The sequence below is a fragment of the Henckelia pumila genome, chromosome 1 (genome assembly GCF_033568475.1).
Source record: "Henckelia pumila isolate YLH828 chromosome 1, ASM3356847v2, whole genome shotgun sequence".
Taxonomy (NCBI): Eukaryota; Viridiplantae; Streptophyta; class Magnoliopsida; order Lamiales; family Gesneriaceae; genus Henckelia; species Henckelia pumila.
The window spans coordinates 176,131,789-176,151,042 of NC_133120.1; the positions used below are offsets into that span (position 1 = coordinate 176,131,789).

Below are 19,254 nucleotides of genomic sequence, written 5' to 3' on the forward strand. Positions count from 1 at the left end.
ACCATCGTAAAGAGGTTCTCGATGGAAGAGTCTAAGAGAGGACATCTACCAATGTATCATGGTCTGTCTCTATCCAAGTCCATGTCTCCCAAGAATGATGCAGAGATAGAGGCGATGACACACATTCCATATGCATCTGCAATTGGTATTATCATGTATGCAATGATATCTACACATCTTGACGTGACAATTGCACTGAGTGTTGCAAGTAGATATCTTTCGAAATCACGAAAGACTAAGAATGTGTTCTTGGTCTATGGGGGGGGGGTGGAGAACTAATATTAAAAGGCTATACCGACTATAGCTTCCACAGCGATATTGATGAATTGAAGTCAACCTCTGGTTTTGTATTCATGCTCAATGGTGTTGTTGTCTGTTGGAAGAGTTCCAAGCAAGAAAATATTGCGGATTCCACCACTGAGACCGAATACATTGCTGCATTACATGCAGCAAAAAGGAGGGTGTTTGGATGAGGAACTTTGTCAAAGAGTTGGACGTTGTTCCTAATGGAGTTGCTCCAGGTCTCATCAGAAATCCAAACATATACTGAGAAAATACCACATCATCCGGGAGATTGTGGAAAGAGGAGAGGTCTCGTTAGACAGAGTCACCTCCACAGATAATGTTGTTGATCCACTAACTAAGCCTTTACCAGGACCATTGTTTGAAAAGCATCGCGAATCATTGGGTTTGAAGAATATGGGTAGTTGGTTCTAGTGCAAGTGGGAGATTGTTAGAGTACGTGCCCATCGAGCCAAGTGTTGGCTGATGGTCCTTGAGAAAACTCTTGTATGACAATATTTATTTTAATAATATTTGAATTATTTAATTTGGCAAATATTTATCTGTATACCCATACTAGCTGCATAGATAAAGCCCTTGAATATAAAAATAGTAGAAAGAATATGAGATGGTCATGTGATGACTATCATGAAACTCATATTTGGAATACTGTATATTCTAAACTGTTTCTAGTCGATTCAGCCGCCATAAAGAAGGATAAAGGCCGCTCGAGCTTGAGACTAGTATTTGCGATGTGAGTACCATGTTTCATTGGTAGGGAACATGGAGATGTCCAAGCATGCAAATAGGTTCTTCTTGTAGAGTACACTTAACAACCCTCCCTAAAGGATTTTCCAAGTGGTTCTCACTTATCGAGTGGAGAAGTCCTAGTTTATGGTTGTACACCATTAGTCCTTATGACCCGGGACAACATGGAGACACTATATGCTAGTGGTTCACTTTGACTTGTTTACCGACTCATCTGGGGTAATCAGGTGGCAATGTTGGGTGTTGTGACAAAACATATAGGAGTCGATGCATTGTAGTCGGGGATTCACCGCTTACCTACGGGTATGGATATCCTATGTGTTCTCATGCATATGTAGCTTGAAATCTCTGATCAGAGTAGGTGGTAATTAAGAAAGGGTTTCTTGAATTACACATTCGATGCAACTACGACATGATATATAGTTATCGATTCATTGACTACTCTCGATATACCAATGGTTGTCGAATCGATCGGGATATATGAGTTGAACGGACCGTACTGTATGCTGACCATAATTGATTGGTTCTTGCAGGCACTATCATTTGATACCTAGGGAGTCATGTAAGCGATGCTGCTAGACTTTAAACATGACTGGTTGGGTACTATCATGCTTGAGTTTTCTGACGTTTTTATTATCAAGGGGTTGATTAATAAGAATGGAGCTATATAGGGTATGCTCACATAAGGGACTTGTTGATCCTGAATCACATGAAGATGTGAACACACTGCTAGTTATATCAATGAACCATTGAGGGTCACACAAGTACTAGCTTTCTAGATCCCGTTGAGATTAAAGTTAGTTCAATGTGTTGAACAACTTATAAAGGAGTTTATAAGTAAAATAAATTAGATGTTTGACTTTTAATGGAGAATAAATGGGAAAGTAACTTTTAATTTGTGAATGTGTTCTAAGATTAAAAGTTTACTTGAATAAATAATTAGTTTTTGAAAATAGTGATTTTCAAAACTATTATTTTGAACTTAATTAATTAATTCAAGTGTTGAATTAATTTTACACTAGTAGAATTTGTTACGTTTAAATGATTAAATTAATTCAAGTGTTGGATTAATTAAACACTATTGAGTTTAGTAGAGCTCAAAATAAAATAGTGTTGTATAATTATTTTACCAGTGGGCTTGAATGATTTCAAGTTAGATTTAATTAATTGATTAAACTTAAATGGGTTTAGGTTTAATAATTAATTAAAATTAAGTTCAAATGCCATGTATATATATATATATATATATATATATGATTATATATGTATATGTTAGAGGAAATATGAAAGGTTAAAGATTGGATGCAATTTTCCATGCATGGTTTAATTGCATATTTATTTTATCTTTGACCATGAATATTATATGATATATTCCTCTCCATTTTACATAACATGGTCGTGGGTTTCTTCTAGAGTTTCTCCATATTTTGTCTTTTGATTTTGGGAGAAAAGGCAAGCAATATCTTAGTGATAAATGTTCTAAATATTCTAGTGCATATTTAGAGTGGATCTAGATTGTCTAGTCGTGGACCTAATTCGAAGGAGGAGCTATTTCAAATAAGGTGTTCTCTTGAAAGCTTGTAGATTGGGTCTACCATTTCAAGAGCTAAGTTGTTCACAACTTGGTTGGAGCCATAAATCAATATTTTGAGATTGATAGGTAAAATCTTCTAAAACACCCTATGGATGTTTGATGATTTTGAATGCTACACAAGTGCTCGATTTTCTTTTGATAAAAATTTTAAATTTCCGCTGCGTTTTCGGGCACGAGTTAACCGATCACCAACAGCGTCCTCATCGATATCTATGCCAATGAGGAATTCAAGACATGAAGTTCCCAAGCATGATTATCAAAGTACATCTAAAATTCAAATTCTAGTTCCCAATGATATCATATGCGATTGGTGTCGTGGAGTTGGACATGATCTTAGCCAATGTCCAAGTGAGGTTATGATAAAAATGGTGGATTCTCAAGTAGAGGGTGGATATGAAGTTTTAGTTTATGTTGAATCAAAACTTGAAGTTGAAGAAGTTGAGAATGATGATACTTCAACGATTGATGGTGTGAATATTTAAAAACATGTGGTGGAAATTGAATCCTTGTTTGATGAAAATTCTTCTATTGTGCATGTTGTGATTGATAGTGGTGTTGGTGTTACTAGTGAGACTAGTAATGAGTTATTGGATGTATCATGTATTGTTTCTTTTCCATTGGGTCCAAAAGAAGTTATCGAGGATCAATTGGAATTGCATAAATTGAGTGATATGGACTAAATAAAAAGTGATAAAAGAAGTGAGATGACCATTGAAAATAAATAAAAAGAAAAAGAAAAATTAAAGGCCAAAAGAAAGAGTGTACAAAAGAGTGAGATGGTCTTGGAGCGAAAAAAAGTGGAAATAAAATGAGTAAAAAGAGACCAATAAAAAATATATATGTTCCAAAATAGTGAGGATGAAAAAGTTTTGCAATTGAATAAAATTCCTAAAGTACTTTTGTACAAAGAGGTTTTATCTCATTGTGATGATATAGCCAGTTCAATCTCGAGCTTTATTATTTATTCTTTTCAAGTTATAGGAGTTGTTTTGATGAGCAACAAATGAGATTATATGCTAAAAGAGTAAGCATAATTGATCAATGTAAAGTTGGTCACACACAAGATGAGGTTGAAGGTTTGGAAGTTGATCACTTTGTGAGGTATGATGTAGATTCAATTCAAAGGTACAAATTCAATACAAACTTTCAAAGGTATGATCTTAACTCTAAATTTCTTGCATTTAACTACATTGTTGAAAGTTTTGAAAATGTACTACATATGAATTATGTTTTAAATTCAAATCTTGATATTAAGTTGTCTAAATCTTGGCATGTTAAGAGATTGAGATATTTGGGTTATGTTGATGTGTGTGAATTGCGCATGAGTTGTCTAGGTGGAATTTCCTATCTGCTTGAGTGGTTAGTAAATATTTTTGGGCAAGATAATATGCCTAGTGTTTTCATGAGATTGGTGTGTTATGTTTTTCATGCATCCAGAGGTAAATTTGTCACTACAAGAAAAACTCTCAATGACAACACTTAAAAGACAACATTTTTATGCTAATACTGTTGTCTTTTACCTTTTAACAACAATTTTAATGAAAACTGTTGTTTTTGAGAGTTTTTTATTCATCAAGACAACAGTTTTTAAATAAATGTTGTCTGTGAGGGTTAAAAGACAACAATTTTTCATAAAATGTTGTCTATAGGCGTTTTTTAGTAGGGTTATGACAATAGTTTTTGTCAATGTTGTCAAAATTGTTGTCTTTTATTTTATTTTATTTTATTTTAAATATAACAAAGACTACGTATTAAGAATTTAAGTGTGGTCTATCAAATCCTTTTATAATTATAATTATTATTAAAATACATAAACAATAAACACTTTACGCATTATTTTAAAAGAAGTAACAGAAAATCTCCCTTCACGACACCTCCTTCACGACAATATCTTCTCGTCTCTCTCTTAACCCAGAACCTGCCACATTCATTTATGTACAACACCTCTCTCTGTCGCCTAAAGTTCAAATTTATTGAGGGATTTTCTAGCCCTCGTCCTAAGCTTTAATTCAAGCCATAAATTTACGAGTTTGAGAAAGGGTTGGGCCGGATCGAAGCTGTCCCGAGAAGTGCTGTGTAGCATTGTTTACTCGTGATTTTCGATCGAATTCAAGGATTCCAGTATTTGGCTATGGTTGGTCACAAGGTATTATGGTCTGGTGTCAATCATTGTGGTTCTTTATCTTTCTTTCCTTCTTTGTATTTTGTTTTGTGTCTTGCGGTCGAACAAGTTATGCCTCGAGAGGTTTTAAATCCTTGGGCATACCAATGTCATGTTTCAATTCTCGGATTCCGGGAAAGGTTTTAATTTAGACTATTAAACCATTTTGTTTTTTTTTTAATTTTTATAGGTTTGGTGCGACAGCAGCTAAGGGTTGTGTTTATTGTTAGTTTGATTCGTGTTCTAATCCAGATATACTTCGGGTGACGTTCATTCCCAATTCGAATGAATCCAAGAATGGAAAGAGCATATTACAATCAGGAGTCTAGTGGCTAGCGCTGTGTTGGGTGCCCTTTTTTGTGCTATTACACATAAGCCCGATTTGACCATAGGTATCATTTCTTTGCTTAATGTTGCAGCCGGTTCGTCTAATCATGCTCTGAAGAAGGCCTTGATGGGGCTGCGTCATAAGGGAATTCCAGTTACATTATCTATCACTTGTCAAATGTAGTACGTCACTATATAGCTCTGATATCTGAATCAAAGAGGTGTTGTTCTGGGTGGGGTTCGCCTTCAACATGTTATGGCTAAGCATTCTCAGTTTCTTTTGAAGAATATCTGATTTTCCCTCTTCACTTTTAATCTTTCGCTATTTATTGAGCTTCTTTTCCAGGAGGAAAGTACGGGTTTTTCGTGTTTAGTTATGGGTTTTGAGCTTTAATCTGGCAAACATTGAGGACTTCTTGAGAAATCTGAGAGGGCCCTTTCTGTTTCGAGAAGGGATTTTGTAGCTAAGGTACAATCTTGATTAGTTACATGTGAAAAAATACTGTCTTTTTTTTTATGTTGCTTGGGAATAGATTTGTTAAGGTGTCCTTGAGATCTGTTCGTATGGGAGCCTACAGTGTTTGCTGTTTGGTGGTTTGGTATCCTGATGTTTCATTTCATGGCGTTTTTTCATTCTTGGTGTGATTTCTGTTTTACCTAACAATTATTGAATATAGTTTCTTTTTTTTTTTTCATTTTTATTGATGTACACATCCTGATATCCAGCCTAGTTTTTTTCATTTCATGTGTATTTTTTAATTTTACCTAACTATTATCTCGAGTCCAGCCTAGTTGTTTCAGATTTTGGGTGTAAGTTCAATTTTTTAAGCTTGCAAATTGAGTTTCCTTCTGTATTTTCTCGAGTAAAAAGTAACAACGTCTTCGTATTATGGTTCATGATTTCCTTTTTGTTTGGTTATGGTTCATGATTTCCTTTTTGTTTGGTTCATATAGTTACTGCACAAATATTCACTGCATTTATATGAAAGTGGCCTCCATTTGCCGCTTTAAACTACAAATTTTCCAGAGCCTTTGCTACTTGTTAGTCCCTTTTGATCTGTAGTTGTATCTTTGCTGATTATTTGGTGCAGTTTTTGAAAGAGTGGGTGCCCGGTTAGCCAACTTGTGGCTAAGGGCTTTTATGACTCTATGTAAAACAATCTTTTGTTTAATATAATTTACACTTTTATAATGGCATTGACTTTAGCTTTCTTCATATTGTTATATTATGATATACTATTGTTGTTTTGATAAAGACCTTGAATATACTATAGTGTATGTAAGATGTGGTAGCACATGGGGATGGCTATCATGAAGCACATCTTATAGTCACTGTATATTCTAAACTGTTCCTAGTCAATTGAGCCGTCCGCAAATAAGGATAAGGATCGCTCGAGATTGAGACTAGCATTTGCGATGCCGAGTACCACGTTTCATTGGTATGGAACATAGAGATGTTCAAAGCATGCAAATGGATATTCATATGATGAATGATCGAACTACCCTATTCGGACTTTCCAAGTGGTTATCACTTATCGAGTGGATAAAGTCCGCGGTTTTGGTTGTACACCATTAGTCCTTATTACTTGAAACAGCATTGAGACTCTATATGCTAGTACTGTACTTTGGCTCGTTTACCGACTCTATTGGGGTCATCAGGTGTCGGGATTGGGTACAGTTACGAAACATATAGGAGTCGATGCTTTGTTGTCAAGGATTCATCACATACTTGCGAGTGTGGATATCCTATGCAATCTGAGAAGATATTAGTGTGACGAATCTCTGGCCAGAGTACATGATGTGTTTTAGGTTAATGGGCTTTCTTAGTAACACATGCGATGTCACTAATAGATCTCCAAGATGTTATGCATAGTTATCGAATCTCGAACAATCTCGATATACCAATGGTTGTTGATTCGATCGGGATATATGGATGAAGGGACCGTACTGTACGCTAACCAAAATCTACTGGTTCTTGCAGACACTATCAGTAATACCTAGGGAATCATGGGGCGATGTTGCTAGGCGCTCTTACCATGATTCGATGGGTAAGTCGGAAATTGTTGTTCCGAGTCACAAGGAGTTGTGAGCCCACGGCTAGCTGTATTCCTGAACCATTGAGGGTTACACAAGTAATGGATTACTAAAACCCCGTAGAGATAGTTAAATTTAAAGAGTTAAATTTAATGAAAGAGAAGTTGGACTTCTTAACTAAAGGGAGTGAGATTTCCTAAAATGACATAGGGATGGGCATTTTTGGAAATTACTGAATTCGGATTCAGAAAAATTATCTTGAATCTAAAAGATGCAGAAATGGTTTCTGTGCACATTGGTGAAATCAGTTTATCAATCGGAGTTACGATGAATTTTATATTAATTTCTATAACAACAGGCTTGGCTAGTTGGGCTTAAGTTATGGATTGTGGGCTTTAAGGAGTTAGAGTCCTGATACAATTATAACTAAAAATTATCTATAAATATACTGCAGTGTTCGAAAATTCCATAAGATTTTCAGTCTTGCAATTTTCGAATTTCAGCCTATATTATTCAAGGGGATTTTCGAAATCCTCTGTCCCTTTTGGAGAAAATTCAGGTTGTGATTTTTGTGAAAGATTACAATCTGAATTAACAGATCATATCTGTTTATTCTCTACGCAAACTTCTGATTGATTTCTAGTGCAGTCAATCAGAGGGTTTTATTTTCTATTCGTGGACCTGATTGAAGAAACGTTCATTCATCAGTTCCTGGGATATACAACAAGAGCAGATTAAATTCTGTTGGTGTCCATAATCTCGCTTCGAGATTTCAAGGTGAAATATTTAATAGTGATTATTTGTTTTACTTACACAAATTTAATCGTAAAGTTTTGATACCCAGATATGGAATCGTTCCATATTAATAAAATAAATTTTTAAACTTTCGCTTCACCGGGTATCAATTCTAATTGATCTGAACACAGTTTTCCAACAGTGGTATCAGAGACAGGTTGCTCAGATCAAACGATTAAATTAATCGATTGTACAAAATTTTTAAGCCTCGATTTTTGAAACAAAACAAAAATTTAAAATTGAAATTTTAATGGGCAAATCGGGCAGCGATTGGATCGCTGCCCAGCCCGGGCCCCTTTTTGGGGAGCAGGCTGCCCGGGATTGTCCCGGGCAGCCCGGAAAAATTATTTTTTTTAATTTTTAATTAAATTTTAATTTTTGAAATTCTAGTTTTTGATTGGTTCACGAGGCATCGGATCGAATTGTTCGAGTCCGAAAATTTTAAAATTTATTTTTGGATAAATTTGAATTTTTGGAAAATTTATAAATTTTATCCGTTAAATTAAATTTTATAAAATTAATTATTTTGGTACAATTGATGATAAGATATGATCTTATGGATGGATAAGATAAAATATGATTTTATCTTTTAAATTATGATTCCTTTGCATGTTTATCCAATTATTTAATTATTGAATTAATTAATGGATAAAGGATGATCGATTGACATGACCAATGTTTTAGGTGTATGTTAGGTGATTTACATTTGTCTTATTGTTGTTGGTGTTTATTAATGGGCTTGGTTTATAGCCCAATATGATTGTCATATGTAATAAAAGTGGGCCTGGTTTATGGCCCGTTCCCACCCCTAAAAATGTATCCCATATTTGTCATCTAAATTTATTGTAAATTTATTAGACTTAGTGGGAGACAAAGATTTGAAGAAATGGTGGCCCAACAGACAATGAAGACCGAAGAAATGTAAATTGAAAGCACAATGTAATAGGATTGCATTGCATACTTGCATATCACCTAGGATTGGACTTAGACTCGTGATTGGCAACCACGGGTCGATTAGTTAATGGGATCGATCATCCTTAAATAATATATGATATTATTGATGTATGCATGTTTAGACTAAATTGTATGAATCCCGCAAGCATACATAAATTGAATGATGAGACAAATTTTCAAAATTAAAAATCCCTCATTTTAAATATGATTTAAAATTGATATCAAGATTAATAAAAAAGGGAATTTAAATATTGTTTAAATATTCCTACCTTCCATCAACGATCAATGTATGAGATGCTACCCGCGGATACGGTCCGACTCATATTATTGGGGGGGCCCGTTCATCGGAAAGCTGTACATTGGATCGACACATGTTGTAAGTTGGGTGGAACTCCCATGGGATTGGCTCATATTATTGGGGATCCACATGGTGACCGTCCATCACAACTTAATATTGATGGGTTATCTTGACATGTCACAATAAACGACGTCATATTATTGGGCTCTTATTGGACATGAGGTAAAAACATGGGGGTTACTTTGGAAGTAATTGGGCTCTACCTTTTGAAAATTATGGTTGGCTGATATTATTCGGGATCATGATTTGTCAATTGGACTTCATGTTCTCACTAAGGAAAACAGTTTCCCGTTTTCACTAGATGGTAGTGAAATCGTTAAAATAGTGGGAGTGTAATTCATAAAATAAAATTCGCCATATTTTATGTCTTAGTAAATTAATTAAACAAATCACTGATTATTGTCTGTTTCCTCTTTAGTATTATATTACGATGAATCCACGCAATCCACTGTTTTCAATTCTCGAACAAAACAAATTGACTGGCGCAAACTATACGGAATTGTTCCGTAAGTTGAAAATTATTCTTACTTCGGAAAAAGCTTTCTACGTGTTAGAGAAGCCGCCTACGAAGGAAGCCCCGGCTAATACAAGTCCGGAAGAGTTGGCCAAACTTGATTTATGGTGGGACCATGATATCAAGGCCAAATGCTACATGCAGGCTTTGATGTCTGATGAGCTTCAAAGGAGATTCGAGGATGCCGTGAATGCTGCTGACATTCACAAGAACCTCAAGGAACTCTTTGGAGCTCAGTCAAGGTCGGAGAGGTATGCCACCGTCAGAGAGCTCATGACGAGCCGCATGCGAGATGGGACTTCGGTCCGTGAGCATGGGGTGCACATGATTGGGCTCATTGAAAAGTTGGTAACACTCGACTTGACTTTGGAGCATGAACTTAGCGCGGACTTGTTGCTTCTATCACTTCCTTCATCGTTTGACGGTTTTGTGATGAACTTCAATATGAACAAGATAGAGGCCACCCTTGAAGAGATGGTCAATATGCTTGTCACATATGAAGCCACACTAAAGAAGGATAAACCGGTACTCTTGGTTGGCTCCTCTTCTAACTCTAAGAAAGGACCAAGTGGAAAGGGTAAGAAACGTTCTGCCCCGCCCAAGAAGATTGTACCAAATAAGAAGGGAAAGGCCAAGGCTTCAATTGGGATAAAAGATGAAAATGTTTGTCATTACTGCAGGAAACCCGGTCATTGGAAACGTAACTGCAAGGAATACCTCGAACAGTTGCGAACTGCAAAGGGTATGTTTTACATTGAAATAAATGTTTCGCTTAATACTTCTTCTTGGGTATTGGATACCGGATGTGGATCTCACATCTGCAATGATTTGCAGGTGATGACAAGAAGTCGTAAGCTAAGGATGGGTGAGACCCAGCTAAGGCTCGGAAATGGTTCTAGAGTCGAAGCCAAAACTATAGGAGACATTTATTTAGTTTTGCAGAACAATTTTAAGTTATTTTTGAGAGATGTTTTATATGTTCCGGATTTGGTCAAAAACATTATATCTATTTCTATGCTTTATAGAGATGGTTTTTCTTGCAATTTTGTGAATGGGATTTGCAATATTTACAAGAATGAATGTTTGATTGGAAATGGACAACTTGAAAACGATCTATATAGCTTAAAATTAAAAGACGTTCCAATTAATTATGTTGATAAACCGGTAACAACAATTAAAAGGAAGGACGATAGTCAAAACCCGGCAAAACTTTGGCATGCTAGGCTAGGTCATATTTCCTCAAGGAGGATGAACAAGCTAGTGGGAGAGGGCATGTTTGATATGTCTGATATTAACTCTCTACCTACTTGTGAGTCTTGCCTAAAGGGAAAAATGACTAAATCTCCTTTCAAAGGGAAACCTGAGCGTAGTCAAAATCTGTTGGATTTGATCCATACAGATGTTTGCGGTCCATTTAGGATTGGTACTAAATGTGGCAACACCTACTTCATTACCTTTACTGATGATCATTCTAGGTATGGGTATTTAAATTTAATGAAATATAATTCTGAAGCATTTGAAAGGTTCAAAGAATTCAAGGCTGAAGTAGAAAATAAACTAGGTAAAAGTATTAAGGCACTTCGATCGGATCGAGGTGGAGAATACTTAAGTACCGAGTTTTTGGACTATCTAAAAGAGAATGAGATTCTCTCTCAGTGGACTCCTCCTATGACACCTCAGCTTAATGGTGTTTCGGAGCGTCGCAATCGAACTTTGTTGGACATGGTTCGATCCATGATGAGCTTCACTGAGCTCCCACCTTCGTTTTGCGGCTACGCGCTTGAAACGGCGGTATTGTTGTTAAACAATGTCCACACTAAAGCAATAAATAAAACACCATACGAGTTATGGAATGGCAAAGCTCCTAAGTATTCGTACTTGAGGATTTGGGGATGTCCTGCTTACGTGAAGCAGACAGTGGGAGATAAGTTGGATAGTCGATCCACCTTATGTTATTTTGTAGGGTATCCGAAGAATTCAATCGGATATTATTTCTATCATCCTGCTGAAACAAAAGTGTTTGTTTCAAGGAATTTCACCTTCTTAGAGAAGGAGTTCTTATTGGATAAGAAAGGCAAGATGATGAAACTCGAAGAAATTCGAGAAGAACCCGAGATACAAAATAGCGATCCTACACCTCAAGAATCATCACAAGACACGCCTATTACTAGGAGATCCGAGAGGACTTCTAGGCCTCCTATTAGATATGGTCTTCTTCTTGAAGGGGATCAAAGTGAACCCGACATTGGATGTGATCCAAGAAACTTCAAGGAAACAATTTCTGATGCGGATTCGAATTTATGGCTTGAAGCTATGCAATCGAAAATAGACTCGATGCATTCTAACCAAGTTTGGTGTTTAGTAGATCCTCCCGATGGAATTGTTCCAATTGGGTGCAAATGGATCTACAAGAAAAAGCTTGGGCCTGATGGAAAGGTATTGACCTACAAGGCACGATTGGTGGCAAAAGGTTATACTCAAAGACAAAGAGTTGACTATGATGAAACCTTTTCACCAGTCGCAATGTTCAAGTCCATAAGAATCCTTATTGCCATAGCAGCATGGTATGACTATGAGATATGACAAATGGATGTAAAGACTGCATTTCTTAATGGAAACATTAAGGAAGAGATCTATATGATGCAGCCTGAGGGATACACATCCATGGGAAGCGAGCATAAGGTATGCAAGCTTCAGAGATCAATCTATGGTCTCAAACAAGCATCAAGAAGTTGGAACCAGAAATTTGATGAAACGTAAAGGATTTTGGTTTTATCAAGAACCCGGAGGAATCATGCGTGTACAAGAAAGTAGTTAAGAATGCAGTAACATTCTTAGTACTTTATGTTGATGACATCCTACTCATGGGGAATGATGTAGGGATGTTGCAGTCAACAAAGATATGGTTATCAGGTAGATTCTCGATGAAGGATTTAGGTGAGACATCCTATATTCTAGGAATTTAGATCTATAGAGATAGATCTAAAATAATGATAGGACTCACTCAATCAACCTACATCGACACCATATTGAAAATGTTTTCTATGGATGAGTCCAAGAGAGGACATCTACCTATGTGTCATGGATTTTCTCCATCCAAGTCTATGTGTCCCAAGACTGACGAAGAGATAGAGAAGATGACACACGTGCCATATGCGTCAGCCATAGGTAGTATCATGTATGGGATGATATCTACCAGACCGGATGTGGCCTATGCTCTGAGCGTCACGAGCAGATACCAAGACAATCCCGGTCAAATGCATTGGAAAGCCGTGAAGGATATTCTTAAATACTTGCGAAGGACTAAGAATTTATTCATGGTTTATGGAGGGAGAGAATTGAAGTTGGAAGGCTATACCGACTCTAGCTTTCAATGTGACGTGGATGACTCGAAATCAAGCTCTGGATTTGTATTCGTGCTCAATGGCGGTGCTGTCTCTTGAAAGAGTTCCAAGCCGGACACCACAGCGGATTTCACCACTGAGGCAGAATACATTGCAGCATCAGCTGCTGCTAAAGAGGCGGTTTGGATAAGGAAATTCATCCAAGAGTTGGGTGTAATTCCGGAAATTGTTGGTCCAGTCCCGTTGTACTGTGATAACACGGGTGCCGTTGCTCAGGCAAAGGAACCAAGGTCTCATCAGAAGTCCAAACACGTACTGAGGAAATACCACATCATCCGGGAGATCGTGGAAAGAGGAGACATCAATGTCGAGAGAGTGGCCTCTACAGACAATATCACTGATCCGTTTACTAAGCCCTTGCTAGGACCATTGTTTGACAAACATCGCGAAGCAATGAGATTACTTAGTATGACTAGTTGGCTTTAGGGCAAGCGGGAGATTGAAAGAGTGGGTGCCCGGTTAGCCAACTTGTGGCTAAGGGCTTTTATGACTCTATGTAAAACAATCTTTTGTTTAATATAATTTACACTTTTATAATGACATTGACTTTATCTTTCTTCATATTGTTATATTATGATATACTATTGTTGTTTTGATAAAGACCTTGAATATACTATAGTGTATGTAAGATGTGGTAGCACATGGGGATGACTATCATGAAACACATCTTATAGTCATTGTATATTCTAAACTGTTCCTAGTCAATTGAGCCGTCCGCAAATAAGGATAAGGATCGCTCGAGATTGAGACTAGCATTTGCGATGCCGAGTACCACGTTTCATTGGTATGGAACATAGAGATGTTCAAAGCATGCAAATGGATATTCATATGATGAATGATCGAACTACCCTATTCGAACTTTCCAAGTGGTTATCACTTATCGAGTGGATAAAGTCCGCGGTTTTGGTTGTACACCATTAGTCCTTATTACTTGAAACATCATTGAAACTCTATATGCTAGTACTGTACTTTGACTCATTTACCGACTCTATTGGGGTCATCAGGTGTCGGGATTGGGTACAGTTACGACACATATAGGAGTCGATGCTCTGTTGTCAATGATTCATCACATACTTGCGAGTGTGGATATCCTATGCAATCTGAGGAGATATTAGTGTGACGAATCTCTGGCCAGAGTACATGATGTGTTTTAGGTTAATGGGTTTTCTTAGTAACACATGCGATGTCACTAATAGATCTCCAAGATGTTATGCATAGTTATCGAATCTCGAACAACTCTCGATATACCAATGGTTGTTGATTCGATCGGGATATATGGATGAAGGGACCGTACTGTACGCTAACCAAAATCTACTGGTTCTTGCAGACACTATCAGTAATACCTAGGGAATCATGGGGCGATGTTGCTAGGCGCTCTTACCATGATTCGATGGGTAAGTCGGAAATTGTTGTTCCGAGTCACAAGGAGTTGTGAGCCCACGGCTAGCTGTATTCCTGAACCATTGAGGGTTACACAAGTAATGGATTACTAAAACCCCATAGAGATAGTTAAATTTAAAGAGTTAAATTTAATGAAAGAGAAGTTGGACTTCTTAACTAAAGGGAGTGAGATTTCCTAAAATGACATAGGGATGGGCATTTTTGGAAATTACTGAATTCGTATTCAAAAAAATTATCTTGACTCTAAAAGATGCAGAAATGGTTTCTGTGCACATTGGTGAAATCAGTTTATCAATCGGAGTCACGATGAATTTGATATTAATTTCTATAACAACGGGCTTGGCTTGTTGGGTTTAAGTTATGGATTGTGGGCTTTATGGAGTTAGAGTCCTGATACAATTATAACTAGAAATTATCTATAAATATACTGCAGTGTTCGAAAATTCCATAAGATTTTCAGTCTTGCAATTTTTGAATTTCAGCCTATATTATTCAAGGGGATTTTCGAAATCCTCTGTCCCTTTTGGAGAAAATTCGGGTTGTGATTTTTGTGAAAAATTACAATCTGAATTAACAGATCATATCTGTTTATTCTCTACGCAAACTTCTGATTGATTTCTAGTGCAGTCAATCAGAGGGTTTTGTTTTCTATTCGTGGACCTGATTGAAGAAACATTCATTCATCAGTTCCTGGGATATACAACAAGAGCAGATTAAATTCTGTTGGTGTCCATAATCTCGCTTCGAGATTTCAAGGTAAAATATTTAATAGTGATTATTTGTTTTACTTACACAAATTTAATCGTAAAGTTTTGATACCCAGATATGGAATCGTTCCATATTAATAAAATAAAATTTTAAACTTCCGCTGCACCGGGTATCAATTCTAATTGATCTGAACACAGTTTTCCAACAGTTTTGACTAAGGGAAGATCCTCCTTAAAAGATATTTCATAATATATGACCTTTATTTGAGGTGAGATGTTCTATACAAATATTCTTAGTAGAACTTTCATGTGATTTTTATTATTTGATACGAGTTTGTCAACATGTAATTTACAGGGGACTTTGGCAACAAAAGTGAATATGGCTCAGAAGGAGGCTCAAGGGGTTGCCGAGAAAAGAAAGGGAAGGAAGGGACCTGGAAGTGTGATTGGATCTAGTGCTGCAGGCTGTGTTTTTGCTTTCCTAAGTATTTATGGTGTTGGTGGAGCTGCTTTTATTCACCTTTGGGAACTTGGTTTTGTTGGTAGTTTTTGCACGAAACTTAGTGATACTGTCTCGAGAAAGATAGGAAAGGCGTATGGCAAGACAAAGTTAGTATGGCTTTCCTTGTGTTTTTTTAGTTATCACCTACTCTATATTGATCCCATCCTCATGATTTCTTCAAATAACCAGTGCTGAAAATTGAGGTATGGATAAATAAATTAACAAGATAGATTGTGAAATAAGAAAATTATATTTGAGAGGGAACAGGGAAATTATTGGTCTCTGGTTTTTATATTTATTTGCAATACTTCATATTATAACAACCTGAAATTCCCCACTTCTAAAATGTAATAAGACTTGAAAGTACTCTTAAATGTGGATACAGTTTGGATTCATTTTCTTCAGCCTTCTTGATGATGTAGGTATTTAGTCACTAAATTCAAGATAGTGCCTCGGGGGGCAGAAGGAGCCATTATTGCTGAGGTAACTGTTGATGGACTTTTAGCTTTGATTCTTCTTGCTTCTGTTGGTTGCATACTGAGTGAGGTAAAGAGTGTATTTACCTTTTTCTATTAACACCAGAAAGGTTTATCGCTATAAATGTCGAGTCTCTTTCGCTATGTCGCCTAACAGAACGTTTAACATGAGAGGATCTATTTGGTAGTTATTTCCAATTTTTTTTGCTATACATGTGCGATACCTTTTTCCATACATGTGCGATACATGATTATTTCATCAAGTAAACACTACACAGTTGATGTGGTTGTGGCATAGTAAGAACAAAAACAACTGAGCTGTAATTAGGAATTGAGCTCATAATCTTAGAAATGTCTGATCGCCACACAATGTTATTTCAGGTACACTGTTAATTTGGTGGTTTTCTTTATCGACAAAAATTGTCAGGTTAGCATTTGTTGTTCTCTGTAGGGTCGTGTTTGCTTGAGTATATTCCATCTTTTTTTCCCATCGTTACAACTCTTAATATGAGTTTTGTTCGTAAAGAACTTCCAGATCAGTCTGGAGCTGCAACACTTCTGCTCCCATTGACCTGAATACAAGTTCTTTTTATTTTTTTTAACCTGAATACAAGTTCTTTTTTTTTAAAAAAAGGAATATGAGTTCTTTTATGTTAGTTAATTAGACATATCTTTTTTGGTGTTATTACAATAATTATTTGATTATTACATGCAATATACACATTATTTTTCGGGGCGGCTCCAGAATGAACAATGTTATAATTTATGTTTGGTTAACAAACTAACATCACTTCAACAATTATGGCTAGTTTTTGTTTTCACAGGCAATTGCAAGGACATAGAAATTAGATCAACAAGCTACGTATGAGTTTCTAGTTAATCTAAGATTTTTATGTCTATGGTTTTTGTTGAATTTAATTTATCATGTATACTTTAGAATTTTAGGTTTATGTCATTTGATTGGTTGCTTATAAAATTTTAAGAATGTCGTAAATATTATTTTGTAACATTAGAAAATTGTATATTAATTTATTTTCAATTATTTTTATTTTGAATGATTTATAATATCATAATTTTTATTTAATTTTTTTTTGTTTTTTATTTGAAAAAAGACAACATTTATTTTCAGTTGTCGTATGGGATTTAAACCTGTTGTAAAAGCACATGTTGTTAAAAGTCACGCTCAAAGACAACAGTTAAAAACTGTTTTCTTTGAGAGAGAAGACAACAGTTTCATGCTCAAAGACAACAATTAAAAACTGTTGTCTTTGAGCGAAAAGACAACAGGTTTTCAATGTTGTAAAACTGTTGTCTTTTCTCTCAAAGTCAACATTTTTTAACTGTTGTCTTTGAGCGTGAATTTTAACAACACAGGCTTTTACAACAGTTTTGAGCCCCCTACGACAACTGAAAAAAAAATGTTTTATTTAAGAGTTTTTCTTGTAGTGTGTTGTGGTATGCTTTGATTATATCTTAGAATATACCAAAATTTTGAATGTGCATGTTGAACATTTGAGATTTTTGTTAATCTTGTGGGATTTAAAATTTTTGGATTATGAGCATGTTAAGGTTTCCTATGAGTAGGATAGCGCTTCTGCGTGCCACATGATGCTTCTGCACATTGAAGGGAAACAAGAGAAAGCGCTTCTACGCATGATCTAGCGCAGCTGCGGAAAAGAGCGAAACCTAGGCGGCGCATCTACGTGAGTGTTGTGCGTGCTTTTCATATTGAGGAAGAAAAGTGGTAGCGCTTATCGCGTACGCCCAAATTACCCGACTCAATCAGATAAACAAATTAATGTAGTAGTAAGAGTAGGGATCGTTCCCACGAGGAAAGGAAAATTTAAAAATGTTCTTTAAAATAAAAAGGGGATTTTCAAGTTCGGATTAACTACTAAGAAATTTAAACAACTAAAATTCACTGGCATGCAAAAATTAAATAAAGATTGGGGAAATTCAATAAGAGTCAAGCCTTGGTTTCGGTCAACTACACCCTTGATTTCATTCGTTCGATCATTGATTATCTAAAAATCTTTAATCACGTAGAATATTCATCATTGGAAAATAAATTCCTGTTTTACCTTAATCTTAGTTAACTAGACACAAGCGTTCTAAGATAACCCTTATCAATGAATCAACCCAATACAAGCGATTAGATTTAAACTCACGATAGCATGCAAACTAGCAAAACTGATAAATCTAGACAACTCATACACAAGCGGATGAATTTAGCCTAGTCAATAATTATCCCTACAATTCCTAACCTCACAAGCGGACGATTATTAATTGTAGTTGCTTCGCAAATTAGATAATTCGAACAATTACGGATTCAAACTCTAATTTAGCAGTAGATTATATATAAGAATTATCAGGTGATCAATCTAATAATCAAACATACAATCATGAAATAAATCAGAATAATACTTGATACTCAACAATAATCAAAATCTGTAAAACATGAATCTCTCGAATAAATTAATCAAGGGCTTCGTCTTTCTTAACCAAGTATTAAAAACTAGCCAACACAATTCATGAAGAACAAAGTAAAAATTATAAGAAAAGATGGAATTCTAGAATTCTTAGAAAAAACCTAGTCTCCTTCGTACGTTTCCTCCCCTTTCTTCGATAATAAAAACTCTCTTTCTTGGTAACAAATCGTCCAAAGATAATAGGAATTAAAACAAGAGTTTCCAAAACATAAAATTCTTCCAAAAATAAGTCTGTGCGACCGACGGCGCGGGCGCTCCATATAGTCGCGCGCGCGCTCAACCTCTACGCTCTTCAATTCCTCAGAATGGCGCGCGCGCTCATTGTTTCTGCGCGGGCGCTCAGTGTTTACGCACTTTCTCCTCTTTTCTTCTCAGCAATGGCGCGGGCGCGCCTTGGTATAGAGCGGGCGCTCAATCCTCATGCAAAAATTCCATGTTCCTCTAGATCATCGCGCGGGCGCGCCACTCAGCAGGGCGGGCGCTCTTCG

At 36.2% G+C, this 19,254-nt stretch overlaps 1 protein-coding gene across 1 annotated transcript; it reads left to right on the forward strand.

Annotated features, from left to right (window-relative positions):
- The first annotated feature begins 4,502 nt into the window (after positions 1–4,502).
- LOC140875324 (protein VTE6, chloroplastic-like) lies at positions 4,503–16,759 on the forward strand. The gene is made up of 6 exons (XM_073278987.1): positions 4,503–4,790; positions 4,996–5,147; positions 5,225–5,601; positions 15,509–15,568; positions 15,655–15,908; positions 16,224–16,759. The coding sequence occupies exons 5-6, from the start codon at positions 15,679–15,681 to the stop codon at positions 16,375–16,377; spliced, it is 384 nt and encodes a 127-aa protein (XP_073135088.1). The 5' UTR covers positions 4,503–4,790; positions 4,996–5,147; positions 5,225–5,601; positions 15,509–15,568; positions 15,655–15,678; the 3' UTR covers positions 16,378–16,759.
- The last annotated feature ends 2,495 nt before the right edge of the window (positions 16,760–19,254 follow it).